Raw genomic sequence first — 23,485 nt, forward strand, 5'->3', positions numbered from 1 at the left:
AACTCGAACAATGTCTGCAAAGGAAAATTTATACCCTATATAATTGTAATTTATCAGAACTATACATTTTGGCTTGAAGGCACTCTCTTTGACTATTTTAATGAAACATTTGAGTCCAAAAAATATAAGAAACGAAAACCGTTGTAGCTTATTTCCGGTATCAAGTGGCTCTTTTGCTTTGCCGTAAATCTCCAATTCAGGAAAAATGAGCCATATTGAACAGGGAAGCTGTTTCCGATTCTTGAAAAACAGACATTCATTTATCATTTAAACAGCTCGAGTGGAAGCAAAATACATTCGACCAGGACGTTAATTAAGCACCAATATCTTCAACACTGAGTGTTTTTTTCTTTCATTTCATTTTATTATTATTTTATTTCATATTACTACGGGCAGAAGCAATTTCTCATATTTTGAGATGAAAAATTTAATTTATTTAAGAGAGACGTGGAATAAACATACAACAATAAAATATTACACAGCTTAAAAATTACGCAAATATTGATGAACCATAAAAATGCCAAATTAAAAACTTTAACCAAATTCAACTGGAAAGCCAAAGTCAAGTGCAGCTTAACATTTCATCTTTTTTGTTTCATTTCATTGCAAATAAAGTAAATATATATAATGCCTTTAAATTTCGTTCAAAGTTGTGAAACACTTCTTAATATTTGCGACACTCGATGGCTATCTGTTTAACATGGGAATTCTCATAACTGACCGCTATGCGTTTATTTTAATGGTAGTTTGGAGAATTTTGTGGTGAATCAAGACAACATCACCTAGCTGATGAATTTCTTTATTTTCATCACCTGTGTGACATTGTAAGAAGAAATTAGATGTTCTTCATTCCTAAAAGTCAAAAAGAAAAATCAAGCTCCTGTCCGACAGGTTTACGTATTTCCAAGCAATATAAATTTATATCGAAGCACTTTAGATCACTTTAGATACAAGATAATATTATTGACGGAATCTGTGGGGGGGGGGGGGGAGGGGGAGGCAAAATCGGATACATCGCTCGCACCCTTTTACTAACGGTCCCCTTACACTACAAACAGCTTTTGAAAACAGTTCCTCTGGATGGTGGGATTCTAGAAAAAGACGTTTAAAAACAAACATGTTCCGCTTATAGGGGCGGCAATGTTTAAGCTTTCGAGAAAGAAAGAACGATTTTTTAAGTGTTGTATTTTATGAAGCTGTTATTCAGGATTGAGAGATATTAAAAAGCTAAATTTAGTGTTAATAACCGGACTCAAAGGAAATAAACCGAACGTTTTGTTCCTTGCGGTTCGATTTTATCACAAGCAGTTGTAGATTAAAGGATCATACGAGAAAACGAGGAGGGAAAGCTTTATCTTAACAAAAAGATCGTAGTCGCAAAATATCACAGAATTTATTGGTCGTCAAAGGTTTTATCTGAAACATTTATCTTTAAAGCCTCTTGTGCGCCTTCCGATAATGTCCAAGGGGACACTTCATTGACGTGATAAATGACCGGATAACCGTGTAAATGTTCATGTCGTTTACTCCCTCCGCCCACTGAAAGGAACTCAAAACAGTAAATGAATGGTTTCAGCAGGAAGTATTCGCAGCTATTTTTCAAAGCGGCTTCCGACATCACAAGGCTGAATGGAATAAATAGCTGATTTAATAGCTACATCATTCGATTCGTGTGTCACACTGAGAGCGCCAAGGAACAAGTCCGGCAGAGAAGCATTCTGTTCAAGGTAAACACTTGTATTCAATAGGTCTCTCACTGAGATATTTTAACGTTAAAAAGGAAACTTTTGATCTTCCGTAACAAAAGTTCAAAAAGTTTAAGGAGTTCTGTTTGGATTACGTAAGTAATCAAAGTGAAAACTCGCGTTCAAACTACCTTTTCACTGATCGAAGTTTCGGAGAGTGTGATTTCGCTTTCTAATCAAATGGACAGTCTTGTTCAAAGACATATGTCAAGAATACATACGTTTTCAAAGATATGTATACTACGCACATGAAGATGTTATAAAGCTTTCAAAATCTTTAACTTCCTCATCGTGAAAAGGTTTAGACTTTTTTTCATTTTAATATATTTCTACAATACTAGTAATAATTGTTTGACTATAGATAGCCATATTCCCATCGGGAAAATATTTCATGCGTTGCCACAAATATTCTGCGAAATACAGACACTGTGCTGGCAAGTTTTGTCTTTTTTTTTTCGCCAAAAAACATGCTCCATTTCTGCAACACTGGCTATCAGAAAAAGGTCAAACAATATAGTATGATTGTTTTCTATCTTTGAGTGGCATGCCTCGAAACTAGATACCTCGAAGCTAAACGCATGAGCACTTTAAACACACATTTACTTCTGCATTATTTTTACATTTACTGGAACTTTTTTTATTCTTCCTGAGCAATTGTAAACACGAGCGCGAGCTGTTAACGAGCCAAGCACGAACCAAAATGTGTAGAAAACACATCGACCAACACCTAAACAGACCCAAAAAGACATGGTGTTTCTTTTGGCAGGAAAATTTATATCCCTAAATACCGTTGTTGAAATAGAAAAACCTCAGGCACACAGTCAAATGTTTACGAAATATAATCAAAACGCGCTCCTGAAGTAACTCTTCTATTTGTTTTAAATTTTACCTTACTTAACAAATCTTTTTTAACTGTATTTCCACAGAAAAGTGGTAGTGGCGTTGTTGCCTTATTTGGGATCAAGCATGCTTATTACGTTGCTGTTTTTGTTTTTTCTTCAGTCAGGTAAGCATTGTAAGACAATGATACTTATAACGTCAAACTACGATAAGTAAACTGTTTACGTTTTCAATGTGATACGATTTGTGGTTTTTGTTTTTGGAACTTCGAGTTACATCCGCAATATTTAAATAATTGAGATGCAGGGATTTAAATGCTGTTTTTCCATTTGTCAGTTCTTGAAGGATAATTTCTTATTTGACCCGGCTTATTTAAATAATCTTCGTTTTCGACAAGGTAATGAAAGGTAAATTTGCACTCTATTCACTGGTTGACACAGCCGAAGCATAAAGCAAAGTGTGCTATCATAAAGCAAAAGAGAATAGATGATACAATGAGCGTAAAAGTGTTAGGTATCTTGGAAACATTTTGGCCCCGCACCCCTTCGATATTACCCCCCCCCCCCCAAACCCGAAACAATATTGATTTGCAATCTGCAAGGCTTGCTTCGTTTGTGTACAACATTAAAAAGGGGAGTGGATACGGTTGACAATCTACACCGGATTTGAAGTGGAAAAAAGGCGATGTTGAAATTAGCACTCATTTCAAACAACTCTCAACTACTTTTGACGCTCATTGTAGCCTTGTTACCAACAAGACATCGCCGGTAACCCTTCATTTATATTCCTGGGTGAAGTTGAACGCAGTTTAAGAGACGTATGCGTCTTCCCCACGAACATCGAACAAAACGCGGCTCTGGCCAGCGATTGAACCAGGACCACTCGATCCACATTCCAAAGCGTTAGTCATTGGTCGCCACATCTTAACCAATAAATAATATATTAATTCAAGTGATATATTTTTTTGTAAAATACTGAAACTTTTGTCGTTGATGTTTTTATAATGGCCACATTTCTTTGCTTTTAGTATGTCCCAAGGTTTTGCCGGGGGCTATGCCGGGAGTAGAGCTAGAGCAGGTAGACCCCGTCGGAAATACGAGCCCTGGGGAAGAAAATCCTTTGAAATGTCAAGACGAGGAAGACTGTTGGTTTAAGTCTCGAGATCGAGTCGGTCGCTCCAGTCAAGCTGAATTGAATAAACGAGAGACTAACGCCTGCGACCAACTACCAGCCGACGAAAAGGTCATTTGTAATCTCTTCGCTGGCAAAAGAGAGCTTCCTGCACGCCGAGATCTACTTGTGAATCGTTTACTTCGCACGTTTTATGAGCCTGGGTGCAAATATCCTTTTTGCAAATACACGCCTGGAAGAAAGAAGTTCATGGTAAAGAAGGATGCCCGTGAGGAGAACGCGAATGCTGTGAGCTCAGACACAAACGGCAGAAAACAATGTGACGACGCGCAAGACTTATTTTGTTCTGGTAATAGTGGTCTTGGCCGTAAACGATCGGTAAGTTGATTATTAATTCATATCCCTCCATCCATCCATCCATCCATTCGTCTGTCTGTCTATCTATCTGTCTGTCTGTCTGTCTGTCTGTCTCTGTCTCTGTCTCTGTCTCTGTCTGTCTGTCTGTCTCTGTCTCTGTCTCTGTCTCTGTCTCTGTCTCTGTCTCTGTCTCTGTCTGTCTCTCTGTCTCTCTGTCTCTCTGTCTCTCTGTCTCTCTGTCTCTCTGTCTATCTGTCTGCCTCTCTGTCTGTCTGTCTGTCTGTCGGTCTGTCACATCTGTCTGTCTGTCTGTCTATCTATCTTTTTATCTATTTTTAGTAGAAACTCAGCTCTGTTCTATTGGAAATCTGCGAATCTGATTAATTGGTTCTTCCATTGTTTTTTTTCTTTTATTCGCTGGTAGAACACGATCGCGCGCGCATTGCTTTTTTAGGGGACAATGTTTCTTGACTTTTGACTTAAAGTACATAAGATTGTAGGTTCTGAACTGCAACCAGTTAAGAGATTTTACTTAAACGATTAGACTGCTCGCCCTTGTTTTCTATGAGCGCTGGTCAACTTGGCTGCGCCTTGTTGACTATTCGCTTACAAAAAACTCGGGCTCAAAGTCTAATTGTTAAATGCATTTATTTATTATTTATCTATTTATTTATTTATTTATTTATTTATTTGTCCATCTTTCTGTCTATCTATTTATCTATTTATTTATTTGTCTGTTTTTTATTTATCTTAATTATTTATGATTTATTTAAAACTTAGAACACTCTGCGAAATCGAGTTTCTCTATGACCAAATAATCAAAGATGTGCAGCCGAGTTCACTATCGATCGTGGGAAATGAGAGCGAGGAGATTGCGTAATTGTTACGGTAGAACTCTTCTTTTTCTCATCGCACACAAAAAAGTGTTATCTGTGACTTCTCCAACATAAATGAAATGGCATACCGAAACTAAGTTACTCTCTCTGCAGATTTGTTAGCTAATTCGAGGATAAGGTTGTAATTTATATTATTTGTGGTATGAGAGAATTGGAAGTGAGAGGAGAGGGGTCTCTTGGTCAAAGGCTTAGGGGTAGAGAGGGTTTAAAGGTTGGAAATTTTCACGCTGTTTTTAGGCTTGGAGAAAATGAATCGTATTCTAGATAACAAACCAAAATACACCTGGATAATACGAGGGACGAATGCAGAGTGAAACTGAGATTGAAAGCAAAAATTTCACATTATTCATGTTTTAGCCAAACAAATCAGTAAAGCACTTGTTTATTTACGCAATCCAACAATGACCTCAGTTGCAGTTTACCTTTCCTTTCTAGAAGTTCACGGCGTTTCATCGCGAAGGAATTAGAAACCATGAATGTTCTTATTCATGCTTTCTCCTCCTAATGCACTGAAAAACTCGAACTTCGATAAAACAAAAATTCACGACCCATAGTTCTATTAGACATTGTCGCGTTCCCGTGATGCTTCTGTAGGACAAAAAGTTGCGTGCAACGCAAATCGCGTAGCAAATGTTTTTGACCGAGAAAGCAGTTAAGCCATAGTTAATAGAGGGAAAAGGTTATGAAGCCCGCCAAAGTTCTTCGTTATAGGTTTTTGTTCGCTATTTTGGGGGTTAAGTGTGCACAAAACCTGACAAAATACAATAGGTGGTTACGTGTGTTCATGCAACTAACCAATAAAAGCTTTGCGATTACGTTACTTTATGCATAATGTATGAGCGCAAAACAAAAGATGTGCATTGTCATGGACCTTCCAACCTAAATCTTTGTCTCTTTGTTTGCTCCTTTGATGTTTGTCAGGCTTCTTAACCATTTCCCTCTATTAACTATGGTTAAACTTGATTTTCTTTTGACAAAAAGCAGTTAATAATTAACTATTACGGTTTATCGAGATAGCTCAAAGAGCAGTTTGATTAAATCCCAAATATGTTTATATAAGATAAGAGCTCGCGGAAATCGTTACAACGACCTGAACAGTCAACAGTGACAGTGGTACAGCCAACCTGAAATGATTTTGCAGGCCAAAGAACTCAGTCCTAAAAAATAAGTGGCACTCACCCTTTTAATTCATAAACCGACAATTGTTTTATCACCAGATCCGAACCGAACTAGACCAAGATAGTTTCAGTTGTGAAGATCCACAGTATAGCAATACCGAACTCTGCCGCTGGTCGCCCCCGGGAAAAAGACGGAAAAGAACTATCTCCAGTTTGGACAACAGTGCTCAATAGTGATACGAGGTTTGTGAAAGAACAACAGCATTGTCTTGTTCTCACTAACCCAATAGACCTTTTTCGCTTGGGCGTTTTGTTGCCCCATTACAGACCATGTGATGATACTCTTGAGAATTCTTGCTTTCAAATTTTCAAATAGTCGCGTGTATATGAATGAATAAATTTTATGTTAATAAAAGGAAAATTCTCTAGAGAACATCAAGTAGTCTGTAATGGGAAAACAAACCGCCCAAGCGAAAAAGGTCTATTCTCGCTCAAATCCAACTTTTGTAAAACGGAATTAAAAAAATGGTATATTTTCGATTCATTCTGACCCAAACTAATAATATGAATACCTTACAAGCATAATACAATCCTTTTCCAGATCCTTTTTTGTGAGAAATAAATAGGCTCACTTTCAAATGTGCGAGAAAATTCGCGCGCTATTGATCGGTCATTTTGACTTCAGTATAGCTCCATAAAGCAAGCGGCTTACGTCACACGCGTGCTTTATCGAGTTAAACGCACGCAGCTTTCGTCACGAGATTGAGCGCATGTATTTTCTTTAACATTTTATAAAAGAAATAAATCTTCCTCCTCGTGCATTGCTAAGTTATATAAGCACTTGAGAATTTCTAAGAACATTCGAGAACTGCTCAAGAATTGCGATTGCGCCTCGTGCTTCTCTATGCACTTCTCTCGTGTTCTTAAGTAAAAAATTCCGCGTGCTTATAAAACTCAACAGTGCGCTCGGCGCGTTTTATATTTCTTTAAAGCCTGGTTCTCATATGATCGCCCCGATAGTTTCTATCGCATCGATCGTTTGCAAATGCTGAGACAATCGTAGGCGATCGTAGCGATTGGAATTGATCGGGGGTTCTCATATGATCGTCCCGATCGCCTGGTGTATGCGAAGCCTTCAATAAACAATCATTTTAGCCCTAGATCCAATATGCATGGCATGCTGCCTTTAATGAAAGAGCAAAACTCGTGACCTCCTATCGTCTCAGTTATTGCAGTTTTACTGCGAAGAAGGAAAAGAGAAGCTAGAAGGAAGGCACACGGGCGATCCAAGCAATCGTGATCGCCCAAATCGCCGCAGACGTTAGCGATCGTCTGTGTAATGTTCTCATATAATCGCCCCGACCGCAAGAATACTTTTTGAAGTGACAGAGGCGATGGAAACGATCGGGTTCGATTATATGAGAACCATCCTTAAGTTTGCGCCAAATTTTCCAAAACTTCTTATTAAAGTTTGAAACAAAGAATGAACTTGGAAATTGCCATTAAAATTCGCTGATAACTTTTACCGGGAGGACCTCTGTGAGTGTAGTTAGATGAAACCTCAAATGTTAACATATGAAGAGCAATAGGTTAATAATAGTTTTTTTTTTCTTATCTTAAAGTAATCTTGTTATGTTACTGAATTAAGATTTTCAACAAATGATATCTTCTTTTTCTTTCAGATTATGTGAAAATCTCTGGAATATGTCTGTGACCTCTTTTTGAGTTTGACAACAGGACAACGTATATCACAAACACTGGTTTCACTTGGCTTGTGTAATAACTATCCTTTTCACTTATTACTGAATAACACTTTTAAATTGATGCAATGCCATTAAAACTGAGAAAATGAAACTTCTCCTGGCTGTATTTTATTGTGTTACGAAACTTTCTCTTATCAGAGATTTTCATTTGGCTTCCTTCTTGTTTGTCGTGTGATTAAGTTTACGTCACAAGGCTTAAGAGTGACGTGATGGTTCGCAGTTAAGCCTGGGTTTCACCAGCGACGCAAGCGCCAGCACAACAGTGAAACTTTTCTAAACCCTTAGCCCTATCACAGCAAGTTTTGAAATGTCAAATTAAGGGCAAGCTTATCCCAAGGACGTAAAAATCAATAATGTCTAATGCCGCTGGTTATCTGGCAGTTTTTTGTTGAAAATACGGAAGTAGGGAGGATGGCCTTTTGCCACATTCAGTTACTTAGGGAAATGGTCAAAACTATTGTACTCAGAGAGGACCCACTACTCTGCAAAGACAGGTGGTCTCTTCATGTACCCCCCTTCCCCACCTTAAAAGATGATGTCTTCAATAAAAATAAAAAACACACTGCGGTGACAAACATGGCAAGACAACGCATGTCGGAAAAAACCTTGATTTAAGAACTTAACGTTTCGTATGTTACAACATACATCTTCAGAAGTGACCGTTAAAAAGATTACAATAAGATTAAAACGTGAAATAAAAGACTGGTACCTAATCTAAGAAATAATGACAATGTTGTTAATTAATAACAAACAGAATTAAAAATCTGCAGAAGAAAAACAAACATTATGGCTAGTAGAGAAAACGTTTCTCAGTGCCAACGTTTTCATTCAAGGCTGGTTTTAAATCACGAATCAACAATGTCTCCTTTATTTTACAATGTATATCTGATCATCCTGTTGCTAGAATGACAAAATGATCCCATGTGATGTTTGTCACCGCAGTGTGTTTTTTTATTTTTATTGAAGTTAACAAAAATGGCCTAAGAATAAGATGTGTACGAGATGGTGTCTTGTTTCTATAGCCCCCATTCTATCAGGAGTAAAAGCCAAGAAAAAGATTCAAACCTCCTTGTGCCATTTCTCCAGCAATGCAAGCTTCATGCACGCTTAATATGAAAGTCTCAATTCAGTGTTTTAGGCCAATAAATTTTGTCCAATTCGCCTACCAGACAGGTGGTAACTTGCATAGCCCACCTACCCCTACACAAGGTGGGTCCTCGTCGAGTACACTTCCCCTAAACGTGAATTTCTGACGTCGCTCTTGCTACGCAGGTGGGTGGGGGTGGGTAAGATGTGCGGGTCAGAGGACTTGGGGACTTGTAGCAGTGTTTCAGTGTGGCCAGTGTTTTCATCAGCTTTTAAAATCTCTTAATCTCGTACTCACCCCGCACTGCTTTCACATTGGGATCCCTATTCTCGAACCTCTCCCTCGAATTTGCTTCGCCAAGTAAATACCGTAAGGTTAGCCCTGTTTCAGTCTCGAGTAGCCTGCGCCGCAGACGAAACTAAACCCTTCGTTAAGTCTGGGGTTTAGATTACTTCTGCGACGCTGGCTAAGTCTCGAGCTTCCGATTTCTGGATACTCATAAAAGTTTTATACTGGGAGGCTCCGCCCCAAGTTCTAACCCCTTACCCTATTATATACCATTTTGACAGAAATTGAACCCCCTTTCGTATACCTTTAACTGAAAAAAGGTACCACTTTCATATACCTAAGATACATGGCGTGGACTTAAAATAGGAAGTTTTCTTGTCATTTTTATGTAGCGCTTAATAATTAAAATAATACACTGTCATAAATTGCGTCTGTTCGAAATATTTAATTTAAAGGCCATTTTAAATAGCCAAATGACAGATTTTCATACCCTTTCATATACTTAAACTCGTGAAATCCCTACCCTTTTATATACCTGAAGCCTGAAAAAGGTACATAGAAAGGGGACCGCGGACGGTGAGAGGAGGGGACAGCAAGAAAAGAAACGAAGGACGAGAGCCGAGAGGACGCCCACACCGCCACCCCGTAGCTACACCGCTGTCCGCCTGTCTCTGAAAAAGGTACCCCTTTCGGGCGGAGCCTCCCCGTATAGGCCATTATAGGGAGCACCCCCCCCCCCCCGGGGAGAAATCTAGATTCCACTGTATTGGCATTAATCGGTAAAGAAGACATGATAAACAGTGCCATTTGATTCATTTATTTACCCCAAACGGAAAATTAATAAGTTATATGTTGGTGCAGTTTAGCTAGCTATAACAGAGAATGTATGTGGTAATGTAAAACAAAAGCAAACGCAAATTGCTTTCGACAGTCAAGTGACAAACGTTCTTATGTGCTCTGTAATCAGCGATCAAAATTACTTTTAGTAAATAAACAGTCGAGCATTCTGTAAGCAGACATCACTGGGGATAAACAATATTCACTCAGCAGTGATGTCCACTTAGAAGTGGTTTCCGCTTATGTGAGGTTAACATGTAGTGTTTAGTACGTGGAAGGGACCATGACAAAGTTTTTGCTTATATATGGGAGCTGTCCTCCAACTGGAGCTATGCGTTAGCGGAGGTTTAACTTAAACCCAAAATTGAAAACAAAATACGTTAAGTTGGGAAAATAATCCCCAGTTGAACGAGATTAACTTTCGAAAGAAATACCTTATGAAAAAAAAACTAAAAAAGTTTCAGAGCTTCTAGATTTCGAATTTTTCTGGGGGCATGCCTCCAGACCACCTTAGCGCGGCTCGCGCCTTCGACGATCGCAGATCTTGCCTCGTCTGTGCCAAAAGTCGGGCTACGATCTGGACAATATACTGCTTCAGGTCACAGTATTGTACGTCGATCCAACATAGGAGAAGGCATGAATGGAGTTGCCAGCCTACAGGCCGCGTAATTATTCATTGCTCGAGGAATACCGCACACATTTCTTTTTTCAAGCGAATTTTTCTCAACGTCACAATCCGGCAAACATTTTTCGCTGTCATCTTCTTCCTCCTCTTCACAGGATTCTGCCCTATCGCTGCTGTCTTGCTCTTTTAAAACCTCGTCGAAGTTCGTCTGCACAGCTATGTCAGCTTTGTCCACTACGAAGAAAGTAAAATGGGAATAGTTTGATAAAAATTTAATTCAATTGTCACAATCCTGAAAGGGTACTAGAACCCCCGGGGGTACTGTCCGAACATTTGGGTGGGGGTCTGAGGTGCGCTTCCTAAACCCTTACCCTATTTAATTTCAGACCAAAATATACAATTTTTCTCCTACCCTATTTCAGAACTAAGGAAGGCGCGGTGGCCTAATGGTTAGCGCGCTCAACTCCGAGTCGAACGGCCCGGGTTCGAGCCCTGACCGAGGCGCTGCGTTGTGTTCTTGGGCAAGACACTTAACTCTTACAGTGTCTCTCTTAACCCAGGTGTATGAATAGGTACTGGCGAATTTACTTCTGGAGGGGGGTAACCCTGCGATGGACTAGCATCCCATCCAGGGGGGAGTAGCAATACTCCTAGCTAGTCGCTTAATGCTTCAGAAACCGGGATAAGCTCCGGCTGTATGGGCCTCTTGTCTAGGGCACAGACTTTACCAATTTCAGAACTAACCACAAAATTGATACCCTATTTCAGGCCAGACCCTCCCCAGAACTATGAACTACTTTAGTTTTAGTCCCCTAAGCTTCGGCGATATGTTACAATTTTAAAATATCAAAATTGGTCTATTACAAACGTACCTTTTCTTTTGCAAACGAAGACTGAATCAAAAAACACAAGAATAGAAACCAAGGCAACCAGCGCGGCCATCCCTGGGGCGAAGCTCTGAACGTTTCTGACAAATTCATCACAAGACGGGCAAACGGTACTAAGGAACGGAGAGAAGGTATTAAGAAGTACAGTTAGCAAAACGGAAGCAGTGTCTGTAATTGATAATGACATCATAACATACGGAAAATCATACTCGAAATAAAAACCTGAAGTGTTGAAGCCATTAGTAATAAGGGTTAAATTCTTGAATCCAATTGGTTACCAGCAGGTCCGATTTAGTTAAGCATTTAATGGACGGTTGACTTGTCATACCTGAGTGTTTAGACAGTACCCATCATTCATGTGCGCTGTTTTTGACAGTTGCACTGAATGGATTTCTTTTCTTATATGCTCTTTTTGCTACACTATATTTCAATTATTTTTTGACTTTTAAAAACAAAGTGGTATTGCAGTAAATTCATTCCTAACCAAAATTAGATGTTCACGTCACCAATGCCCGTAGGTGAGTGATGACAATGTTGGTTACAGGTCAGGATTTGAATAAAAATTTATTCATTTAGTACATATATTTGTCACTCACAACAAATAGGAAAAAAATAAAATTCGTTCTTAACCAAATTTCAGCCTTGGGCACGTTCTTAGGATGTTCTTAAATTTTAGCCTTTTTTCCGCCTCGACGTTCTGATAAAAAAGGTTCTTATATAACAAAGAGTGTATAAACGTAGAAAATGCAAAAGCTACGTACGTCATGTTAGTTCGTGGGTTCATCTCTTGAATTATAGCAATGATCACACCGCTGGACAGTTTGTCCGTGAAGCTGATTGTTCCATACACAAATGCGCCAGATTTCTAAAGAATAAAATAAATTTAAAAATAATAAAAATCGATGAAATCAATGGCACAATTATGAGAGACGATAATAAAGATATCGATGCACGACCACACGATAGAAAAGTATTGAGAAAAATAAAAACCACTGAATTACACTAAAAATTCTATAACCTTATCGTGCCAGCATGCCTCGCGATAATACGTCTAAACTCTGAGAAGAAAATGCTTCTTTTTTGGATCGCCAGTTTTGCAGCGCGATTGAAAACGGTAAAGTATTTGGATATTGTAAACTTTAATAAACTATAAATCATAGAATTACAATGCATATTCACGCTGTTTAGAGAATGGTTTAGAAGTTAAAAATACAATGCTATCGTTTTTTAACCTACACTGCAACTGAAAATGCCGGAAGTGTCAGTCGAAATATATATTTCAAACTTAGAAACGTTGCCCTTTTTGTAAGAATCATCTTCAAAACCCTTTTTTATCACGACCTTTTAAAAACACAATAGGATGAAAAAAATTTGGATTGATACTCTTTCATGCCTGTTAAGCCTGGTTCTCATATGATCGTCCCGATCGTCTCTGTCGCTTCTGTCGCTTCAAAAAGTTTGCTTGCTCCAATCACCTCAGACTTTGCAAACGACAGAAGCGACAGAGACGATCGGGGCGATCATATGAGAACCAGCCTTTAACAAACTGCGGCGCATGCCTCATTACCTTATCGTGCCCAATCAGCTCTGCTATCAGGGATAATGACGTCACCAGCATGACAGATCCTCCGCATCCCATAATTATTGCGGTTGCGTAAACAACATTGCGTCCTTTTATGTCTTGGACATAAAACCAAAAACAGGCGCTCATGGCCAGCATGCATCCCAAGGAAAATGTAATCTGATAACAATAAAATGAAACGAGTGATTGTAAGCCAACGTGTAACAACCATTTAGTTGACAGTGGATTTACAGCCATTAAAGGGACTGTATCATGGCTAAGTCGAGCTAAGTTAATGTTCCTTCACTGTTTTAAGGGGTTATTTTATATATTAAAACGAATTTGATGGTCATTTCCTATGCCTATGTTTGGCTAAAATCCGTGACACGGTCCCTTTAAGGAACACGTTATCTATTTGTTCATTTTGAAAAGCTTAATAAAATATGAAAAAAACGTTGTGAAATTAATGCTTAAATCCTTGATATTAAGAATAAAAACTTGTGCAACACAAAAACTTTATAAAATGAATTAGCCGTTGTAGATTTAAAACGTTATGAAATAAAACCTTTGTCAAATTAAAGCTCTATGAACCCTACCTACGTGACAGAAAACAATTTCTTAATGAAACTTTTGCTGCAAATGTTTCAATTTTTTCACAAGTCATTCATTTTCATCTTCACCATCGTTAGTCATCCTCCCTTCCTAATGAATTCCTGTTGTTTGTCGGTTTAAGATTTTTTGCATTATTGTTGCGTTTCTATATAGGTGTGTTTTGAACTCTTAAAGAGTCCTCTTCATCGAAGTAGAAGGCTTGATTGGAATTTAATAAATATCTGTGTGATAAAACTCATTATGACATAGAAAAAGATTTTATCAACCTTGCTGCCAAGTCTTTTGTTCAGCGTCTTAACTGTTCCGCTGGCGAATACACCACTTATTAATACCACAAGAGGAAAATAGGCAATAGCTTCCTGTAAAAAGAAAAAAAACAACAATGATATAAAAAGGTCGTTATACATGAACTTTTATGAAGAGGTAAGGAGAAATCAAAATCAGCTGAAAGATGTGTCACCGACAAATGAGGGACTCGAAAAGAAAAGTGGCAATTTCCAGTTAATAATTTTGGGATATCTCACACAGCTGTACTAAGCCCCCAAAATGTAACTAACCATTAAATGTACCACAATATACACAAGAGAAAAGTACTGACCTTTTCAAACTTAAGTGTTTCCGTTAGATAAAGAGGCAAGTAAGACTGAGACACATTCACAACGAGTCGGCTGCAAGTGTAAACTAAACCCACCTGAAAATAACAAACAAAACGCAGCTCGCATCAGTTCTTTACAATAAGTAAAATTCTACCGGTATACGGAAGCAAATGCAATATTCTGATTGGTTGAGCTACTCGTATACTCAGCCGTTATAGTATATGCATGAGTTCGCGCGAGCATGGACTGTGTGAAAATTAAGTATGCTTTATAATGCGGAAATAATTGGAAATCGTTTAATTGGACGTACTTTATTGGGAATTCTACTAAAACAATTAGATTATTAGCTCTCAATTTCTATCCCGACGAGTTGATAGTTAATTCGGCCTAAACCCTTATCAGCTATCACTTCATTGAAATTGCGAGCTCATAATCTAATCGTTATTAGCACCTTCTTGGGACGCAATTATAATGGGGCTTTTTGCATGCAATGAAATATATAGCCAAACCAAAGAGTACAAGTATCCCCCTGCCCTACGCAACGTAAAAGACAGTTAAAGGCTATTCAGCTATTTAGCGAGGAAAAATAACTAGACTTATAAAATATAGGGTAGGGAGAGCCTAATGGGCTGAAAATATCAATCTGTTTACATCTGGTACCCCCTCATCATTCAGGTCTCTCTGGAGAGAAGCATCACAGGCAAAAAGCAACAACTGCCACCGCGCGACTGTGACTACTGAGACCACAACAACAAATGAGTCAACATATTTGGTAAGTTTTTTGGTTGTGTTTGAATAAATTATATTTTGTATTCGTGTTAAGCCAGCTTGATAAAATGTTTTAGTTTCTACGTCGTAGCCTGTGTACAGCCATCCCGCTCCCCTCAAAGAAATCGAGGGGAGCGGGACGGCTGTATACAGGCTACTACGTCGTGAACTTTAAAAAAAAAAGAGGAAAAATGCTGGCAAAAACCTTGTAGAAAGCGGGATCTTTTAGCCAGTCTTGCCAAGTTCTTGGGCTTCCATTTCTTGCACTTCTATCAATAATTTCCTCCTTGGTCTCATTTTCTGTTTCATTTTTCTCCAGCGCGGACTCAATGGAGGACACAGCTGAGGAGGTCAGTTCATCACTGCAGGAAGATGGCGTCTGTGATGTGTCACAAACACAAGTCTTAACTCGCTGAGAAGATGAGCGGCGTCCCGAGGGGGAGGGGTCACAGTCCACTTTGAGAAGAGCTGATTTAAAATGAAAAAAACATTTTCCACAGTTTGGAAATAATATACTCAGATTAGATTTTCTTACTTCAGTCTCTTTTTTGGATAATAACCGAACTCTCCATTTGTCATTCACGAACATTGGATATGTTCTGAAAAAATGTAAGGACAAACTTTGCTTTGATGAAGAACAAAGTTGTAAATGACGAACAAACTTTGTCGCATATCAAGGTTGTAAGGCGTCACGTTTACCAGTTGGCGCTGTACTGAGGTGTGAGCTTCGCGGAAAGCTACTATTAAATATCAAACTTATTTACCTTTGCTTTCATTCGTCCTCTTTCCAAATTTCTTCAGTTTTCTTTCTTGTTGCCATTTCAGTAACGCGTCTGAAGGAGGCTCTTTTGTCCCCACGTGGAAAATTATATTGAACAATGTTCCAGTCCCCACAACAATGAAACCGAGATACTAAGGAAACAAAAATAAAAATATATGACATAATATGTGTCACGTTTGTTTTATACCTTACATTATTTTTTTCTTAGATTTTGTGTCTAGGATCGAGGATTTGGTAGGTAACGGTTTGACGTGCGATAGAAGACCGTTTTACAGGAAAATCCGCCACTTTGAAAATGGGACAAACAATGAGTGCATTTTTGATGGGAAAGAGTCGAAATCTGGTAGTTCTCGTTAAATGAGACTTGAAATATTCACAGTCTGTAATGTAATGATATCTGGCAATTTTTTTTACTGTCGATGCACATTTATCTGTAATTGTGACACTGGATTTTACAAGTCAGCATGGTAGGAAGTGCGTCCTTCCTTTCATGTTCGCAGCCAAAATATTTTTGAGGGATATCTCAAGTTTTCAAAACGTAAAAAAGATTCAGAAAGCGATTTTTACGGAAATTACTGGGGGCTTTTTTCCATTTTTTTGGAAGGCCCGTGGTTTATCGATTATGAAAATTTTTGCCTGTGACTACCCTTGCTAATCCTCGTCTTTTTTTCTCTTTCGTGTAGTCAACGTTGTCGAGCTGCTTCTTGTCAATTAAACGAACCCTGGGAAAGACTATCCGTTAGTCTGCGCCGGAGAAACAGACTGAAATTTGTCTGTGTTCGTAGGCTAACCCTCGGTAAATTAAAAGCTCCGTATTTTGCTGTTTTGAAAAAGGGCGGATTTAGTGGGAACAGATCTATGATGTTGTTGCATAAATACACTAAAAGTCGTGGTTGTAGACTTACCATAAACTGTTTCCAAACATTTGGAGAAAGTGTCTCTTCGTTGCTTTGACCAAGAAGAATCCACGTCACCCCATACACGTACATTCCGCATAGAAACGTCAGAGCAGACCTGGGAAAGAGGACCATCGTCAGACCCGGACTCAGGTTTGCAAAGGTAAAGTAAAGCTTATACGAGTTTTAAAGTTAACCCAGGTTTTGTTTCTTTGTTTACAGCTGTAAATGCGTTACTCTTGCTAATTTGAATTAAGACATTCTAAGCTAAAGTTTAAGATAGAAGTGCCGGCATTTTCCTATATCAAGGACCTCTTCCGTGACAACATAATCCTGTTTTTCGATGGTTAAATAGAGAGATTAGGCATGACGTTATACGGCAAACGGCAAACGCGAGCTTGCCTTTCATTTTGTTACCTTTTTTATGGAATTTTAAAATAAATAAATAAATTGCTATTTTTTGAGGAAGCCACATCAGCGCTAGCTGGTTTTCATGCGAGTCCTCTGTCCAGGTCGATTTGGAATTTGGAAATGTTGGTTTTTCAGGAGGGAGGAAAACCGGAGAACCCGGAGAAAAACCCTCGGAGCAAGGCGAGAACCAACAACAAACTCAACCCACATATGGCACCGGGCGGGAATCGAACCCGGGCCACATTGGTGGGAGGCGAGCGCTTTCACCACTGCGCCATCCCATAAGAATAGGGGATAAATCCCACATTCACGACAAACACAAAACTACTCATTTCCGCGTACCAACGCCAAACAGCAGACGGCAGATGTTGAATTTTTGCCGTTTGCGGGAAAAATTAACGTCATGCTTTTTGCTCGTTTCTAATTCTACAGAATAAAACTGAAAGGCGAGCACGAATGAAAGATCTAAGAAAACAGCTTTTATAACAAACATTTAAGGTGGTTTTCATTCATAACTGGTAGAATTTGTTAAATTATTTTTTCAAGTGGAGGAAATTAATTTTAAATTATTTTCCAAAATGGAAGAAATTATTATTATGGATATCCACGGGCTATCCATAGATAGCCATCGGTGGGCTCTTATTCTCCTTCGATGTGTATGTATACTTTCTTTCTCCATGCCATGTTATACATTAAAACAATTAATTTGTGGACGTCCTGACACAAGACAAAAATTGTCTAGTGTAAAAATGTAAAGTAAACAAAACCCAGATAAATTTCTTTATTATTTTGATCTTGGGTTTCCGTCCAATTTAAACAATGCGACGTAGAAAAACAACAAATCAAATAGCAATGGAAGTGCACTGGTGGTCTGCACTGATGCACGTATTAAATTGACGTGGTCAGATCAAAATATAAGCACTTGTAACATAATGACAGGAATAAAATCTAAATCTACATGCTAAGATGGCTACTCGTGATGTTACATAATCTAATCTAAAACGGCGGAGCCGGGGGGCTGGGGGACATTTAGCCCCCACCCCCCAGAGTTTCCGAAAAAAAAAAAAAGACTTACTAAGAGAAGAGTCTTTTAAGCCCCCCCCCCCCCCCACTTCAAGTCAATAGTCACACCCCTCCCCCCAGTTGGAAAAATGCTCCGCCGTCCGATTAAGAATTTTTTAGTACAAACCCTCATTGTTTGTTTTGTAACGTTTGCTCTATTTACGCAACATTTGAATATAAACAGTAAATTTGTAATCAGATATCTATACACCTTGAATTGTTCAATGTTGAATGTAAACGCTTTATCACAGTAATTATCGACCTCACAGAGACATTTATAAAAAGATTAAATGATGTACATTGTCAAACAATTAAAACAAAACTTTGGCAAAGTGGATAACCGCAGGTCCCTCACCAATGTAGCCGGTTGACTGGGTTGAGTTCTCTCGTCTTCCTCCAAGGTTTTTTTCCGGGGGTCAAAATTTTGCCCCTTCTCAGAAACCAACATTTTTAAATTCAAATTAGATACGTACGGATAGAGAACCCACATGAAAACCCCGAGGCTACTTTGATGAGGAAACGCGCCTGCTTTAGGCTAATGCGGCTTTGCTATCTAAGCAAAATAACTAAAGAAGTATATTTTTGAACTGAATAACATACTTACCGTAACGCATTTAGCTCAACTCGTTCGCTCTCTCGTTTACTGATTTCAGGAATGAGCGACAAATGTCCAATTTGTGTGCTTCCCCAGCCAAACCCGAATACCATGGAAAATCCAGTGTAATAAAAAAATTTCACAGTGCTACTGCTATCGGTGCATCCTAAACATCGGTTGAGGATAAACGGAAACGAAATTGTAACACAAGCCGTTCCAAGCAAATGCCATGACTTTCGTCTCCCATATTTGCAGACTGTTTTATCGCACAGTACTCCAGCCACAGGCGTGCAAACGCCTTCAAAAACCTGACTTATTAAAAGCACATAGCCAGCATGAGCGTTAGGAAGACCAGCCACCTTCGTGAGAAAGACGAGGAGATAGCTGAACCATGCGTTACCTGCCAAATCGTTCAAAACATGGCCGACAGAATAACAAAAACGTTGAGTTACTGGAAGACTTTCTTTCTTTGCTTTTCCTTTGCTGAAGCCATTACCGAATAATCGACTTACACCCATAACGAGAGTCTAGAACGGCGAAAAAGCGTGTTCCGGTATTTCAACATACAGTTTACATGATTTTCTTTATGAAGAACGACAGGAAAACCCCAGGTAGCCTCTGAAGAGCCAATCAGATTATAGAATTGGTGTAGACAAGTTAAAAAATAATTTTACTTTTACAGTTTGCTAGGGTTGCTTGCTTATAAATTTGATTAATTTTCATGTGACCACATTCAATTACCAAAACTTCTAAAAACCAATTTTTGTGTGTGTGTGGTTTGTTAACACTGCGGTTTTTAAAGTGGCAAAATAACGGATTAATAAAAAGAAACGCGCCTCGGCGTGCTTCAGTGTTTTTAAACGTATTTCTGTTATTTTTAGCACATGACTACCGAACATTATTTTCAGTGTCTTGTGATGAGGGAATGTTAAATATTTGCTTTGCATGCAGATTTCAAAGACTGAATGTTTTGGATAGCAGCGAAGTAAAAGAAACCAACCGAGCAAATTTATAACAAGTGGGTAAAAACAGTAAAACTCTATCTATTATTAACAATTTCAAACATCGCTCGTTTTTGGGGGCTTATTCCTAATTTTCGGACAGCCATAACTATATCGAAGTTTGACTAGTAACGATAATAATTGTCGTGTAGTTGGAATGTAAAAATGTCACGCAAAAAAAAACTATTTCATAAAAAATTATATCGAAGTTTAATTTTTAACATTAATATCGTGCGGGTCGGAATATAAAAATGTGTCACGCCAAGCACTCTGTTTGACGCACCATACCCCCATATACACCTGTGCCAAGCACTTGACCGCATCATGTAAAATTAAACGATTTTTAAGAGCGAAAAAAAGAAAACCTTTGAGACCAGAGTTATTCTGTATTTCGCAGCAGAAAAAGTTTGAAACCGGCTTCAGTCTCATTCAAATTGATATTTACATTAAGGGACGCTAATTGACTATCTGATTTTAAGGCATTAAAACTTGAGGAGGCAAGTACCAGTCTGATAGGTCAGCATTGACCACATCAATATCAATCGAACCGTCGAGTTCTATCGTTTTTCCATACTAATGGATTTCAAACTCCTTACGATATGTCACCGATTGTCGCCAGTCACCTCTAGGCTGTACAATGGTTTGAGCAAACCGGGTGTGAGCGCTTAACTTTCCCAAGGCCGGCATTCTTTACTTAGAAGAATTCATCGGGTAACCTATCAAAAGGCTGGGTACCTGCGGCGGATTATTATCCCATCAAGCGGAAGTAGAAGTATTTCTGGACTCTCTCAATCACAAAAATTCCATCCGCAACACACCAGAAATCGCCAAAACTCCCGTAATTTTTTTTGCCACACGGTGTCACTAGAGTTAGAGGGGGCAGTAAAAAGCGTTTTTAGGAAGCTGGATTTCCCATAACAGTTATCCATAAAACGATAAACGAGATTTAGGTTTTCCTGCACTCTGATTTTGAAGCTGATTTCGAAGCAAAGTGTGATCTGAACCCCTTTCCCCTTCCCTGATCTACCCCTCCCCTCTCCCTCCCCTCCCATAATCATTGTCACTTATTCCTTTCTTTTCCTTCGCCATTCAAGCGCAACATAAAATAACCCATTCTGTCTAGTCAGCGAGTTACACCGTACAAGCCAATAATGTAAACGGGGAATTTCTTTCTATTCGACAGGGGCCTATCCTACGATCTTAGTTTCGCATGTTGCTTAAAAATTTGTTTGTGTTCCCCGCTATCATTTACATAAACTGATAATGTGGCAGTGAACCTTAATTCTAGGTAAATATTTTAGTAATATTATCTCTCGAAAAAAGTAATAGATGCATTCCCCATGCTTCCTTGATTGATTGGCTTTACATAAAATAGTTCTTCCATGATTACCCTGTTGTCGTTGCATAAACAAGACCAGTCTTATCAGCGAAATGTTTTTATTATTTTAACCCCGGTGAAAACGGTCAGATGCAAGGTGTGGTCTTTTAGAGCATTGAAGTAAACCTAGCGTTGCAGGGTTTTTTAGTTTCTTTTTCTTCATTCAGTTCATTACAGTGCATCCCTATTGTTTAATTCTAAACGAAATTCTCGATAGAAAAAAAAGGAATTTCGGCAAACTATTATGCATGAAGCGTGGTATCGGGCCGGGTCGGAAAAACTAAAATTTCTGCACTCGAGGAGAAATAATAATATTAAATGATCGAGTCTTTTAATGCGATCGACACGAGGACGATAGCTTCTTCCAGATAAGGCGTTCGGTTAGTTGGGGAGCAAAACGGCTAAAAAAATTAACGGCGCGTGGAAACCTAGTGAGGGGTTTAGCCTGAGGACCACCAAGCTAGCTAGATATAGGTGCTCAATTAAGAGGCTAAATTCGTTTCCGGAAAACATCATCAGCTGTTTATAACTCTGGCCGGCCGAGCTAAGACATAGAAAACTTACAGCTTATCTTGTCAAAGATTCACGAGATATGGGTTAAGACTGCAAGCTTTGATTCAACTTTAAGTTTGGGCAAAAGATAAAAAAAGGCAGACGAATTCTAACTTTCAAAGCTTAACTTCCATGATGCTAATATGAATAAAGACACGCTGTACTCAAGTCACACGAAACCTTCACCCCTCCAATATAAGTATTATTTTTTTTAGTTACTGCCAGACATTTTTTTTAATGTTAGTTCTGAGAATTTGGTGATAAATCAAGACAATATCTCCTAGTTGATGATTTTCCATATTCTCATCACCTGTCTGCTTCACAATGTATTGACACTTTAAGGAGAAAAAAGCTGTTGATCCCTCTTGGTTTATAAGGGTACACCCTACTGGAAACACTTACCTGATGGCATTTAACTCGACCCGTTCACTCGCTGATTTGGAAATCTCTGGTATCAACGACAAATGGCTGACTTGTACGCATCCCCAGCCAAACTGAAGAATGCATCCACACACGGAATAATAAGCCAACTTTACAACCTCACTGCTCTCGCTGCACCCGATACAACGGCTAAAAAGAAGCGGGAACGCCACAGTACTGCAAAGTGTTCCTATTAAATGCCAGGTCTTGCGTCGGCCATATCTGTTGACCGTGCGGTCGTTTAAGAATCCACTAAAGGGTGTGAATGTTGCATCCGTGATCTGACCAATCAGTATGACTAGCCCCGCGTAAGCATTTGACAATCCTGCGACCTTGGTTAGAAAAATTATCAGGTAGCTGAACCATGCGTTGGCTGTCAGATCGTTGTAGATGTGACCAACTCCATGAGAAAATTTCAACCCAACGGGAAGCCGTTCTTTTTTCTTACCCTTCACTTGCGCTGAGTTCTTATCGTTTAAACCGCCAAAACATTTGCAGACAGCCATGTTGAAAACGTTGTATAAATATGGACACAGGAGTTTGTTTTAAATCAATATGAGCAGTGTTTTTTTATCGTGGCGCTGTGTGGTTATCGCATATCTTGTTTCAATGTGCAACAGTTTACGCTATCATAAAATTACATCAAGTGGCCGCTGATAAGCTTCGATGTTTTTAACTCAGCGGAAAAGTGATGGTGGATATTTATGTTTAGCACAAAAAAACCCGCAACAGGTTGCTAAAAAAATACACACGCGAAGGCACAACAACATATCAACTTATTAAAAATTTACTCTGATTACAAGCGACCTCGCATGCAATGGAAAAATGCGCAAACAAATCAAGCAAGAAATTATGTTTCTTCACTACTATTGCTAAAATTTTGGGAAACGAAGAATAAATATCTTCCTCAGTCGAATCTGGGATAAGACCACGATCGTTTTTATCGAAAAATTGCGACTTTAAAAGTGGACCAGCCTTCGCGTTTCGTCTTCTGATCGCCTTGACATTTGAATTTCAAAAGTTTTTGATTTTATCAATAAAGGATAAAAATTTTGTTGAAAAGTCATGGAAAGCTTAAGTCCACTTTCTGAACTGGCAAAAACTTTGCTGTCATTTAACTTTTTGTGCTTAAAAGCAAAACATGTTAAAACATAACACACTTTCTTTCCTTGAAAAATTTTACCGTGCGTTAAAACTTTGATGTTTATTATTTCCTGCGGTTAGTTTGTAACAAAACCTGAGTTCTAATTGATAACACAGTCGTTTATGGAACCAAAT

At 38.7% G+C, this 23,485-nt stretch overlaps 2 protein-coding genes across 5 annotated transcripts; one reads left to right on the top strand and one right to left on the bottom strand.

The window, feature by feature from the left end:
- The first annotated feature begins 1,608 nt into the window (after window positions 1–1,608).
- LOC144659771 (uncharacterized) lies at window positions 1,609–7,941 on the top strand. Of its 2 annotated transcripts, XM_078520271.1 has the most exons (5): window positions 1,609–1,727; window positions 2,672–2,751; window positions 3,613–4,094; window positions 6,187–6,330; window positions 7,770–7,941. In XM_078520271.1, the coding sequence occupies exons 2-4, from the start codon at window positions 2,712–2,714 to the stop codon at window positions 6,319–6,321; spliced, it is 657 nt and encodes a 218-aa protein (XP_078376397.1). In that variant the 5' UTR covers window positions 1,609–1,727; window positions 2,672–2,711; the 3' UTR covers window positions 6,322–6,330; window positions 7,770–7,941. The 2 variants fall into 2 exon arrangements, with proteins under 2 accessions (XP_078376397.1, XP_078376398.1); XM_078520272.1 differs by lacking the exon at window positions 6,187–6,330.
- Window positions 7,942–10,032: 2,091 nt separating this feature from the next.
- Window positions 10,033–22,921, bottom strand: LOC144659984 (major facilitator superfamily domain-containing protein 12-like). 3 transcript variants are annotated; one of them, XM_078520527.1, is made up of 11 exons: window positions 22,190–22,327; window positions 18,866–19,022; window positions 16,798–16,906; window positions 15,876–16,023; window positions 15,317–15,579; window positions 14,346–14,438; window positions 14,014–14,106; window positions 13,142–13,315; window positions 12,336–12,439; window positions 11,560–11,687; window positions 10,033–10,921 (listed from the first exon to the last, which is right to left on the bottom strand). In XM_078520527.1, exons 1-11 carry the CDS (start codon window positions 22,197–22,199, stop codon window positions 10,662–10,664), a joined length of 1,539 nt encoding a protein of 512 aa, XP_078376653.1. In that variant the 5' UTR covers window positions 22,200–22,327; the 3' UTR covers window positions 10,033–10,661. The 3 variants fall into 3 exon arrangements, with proteins under 3 accessions (XP_078376653.1, XP_078376651.1, XP_078376652.1); XM_078520525.1 differs by lacking the exon at window positions 18,866–19,022 and having other exon boundaries at window positions 22,190–22,921; XM_078520526.1 differs by lacking the exon at window positions 22,190–22,327 and having other exon boundaries at window positions 18,866–19,755.
- Window positions 22,922–23,485: the final 564 nt, after the last annotated feature.

This window comes from Oculina patagonica, chromosome 7, assembly GCF_052425735.1.
Source record: "Oculina patagonica isolate OP01 chromosome 7, crgOcupat, whole genome shotgun sequence".
Lineage (NCBI taxonomy): Eukaryota > Metazoa > Cnidaria > Anthozoa > Scleractinia > Oculinidae > Oculina > Oculina patagonica.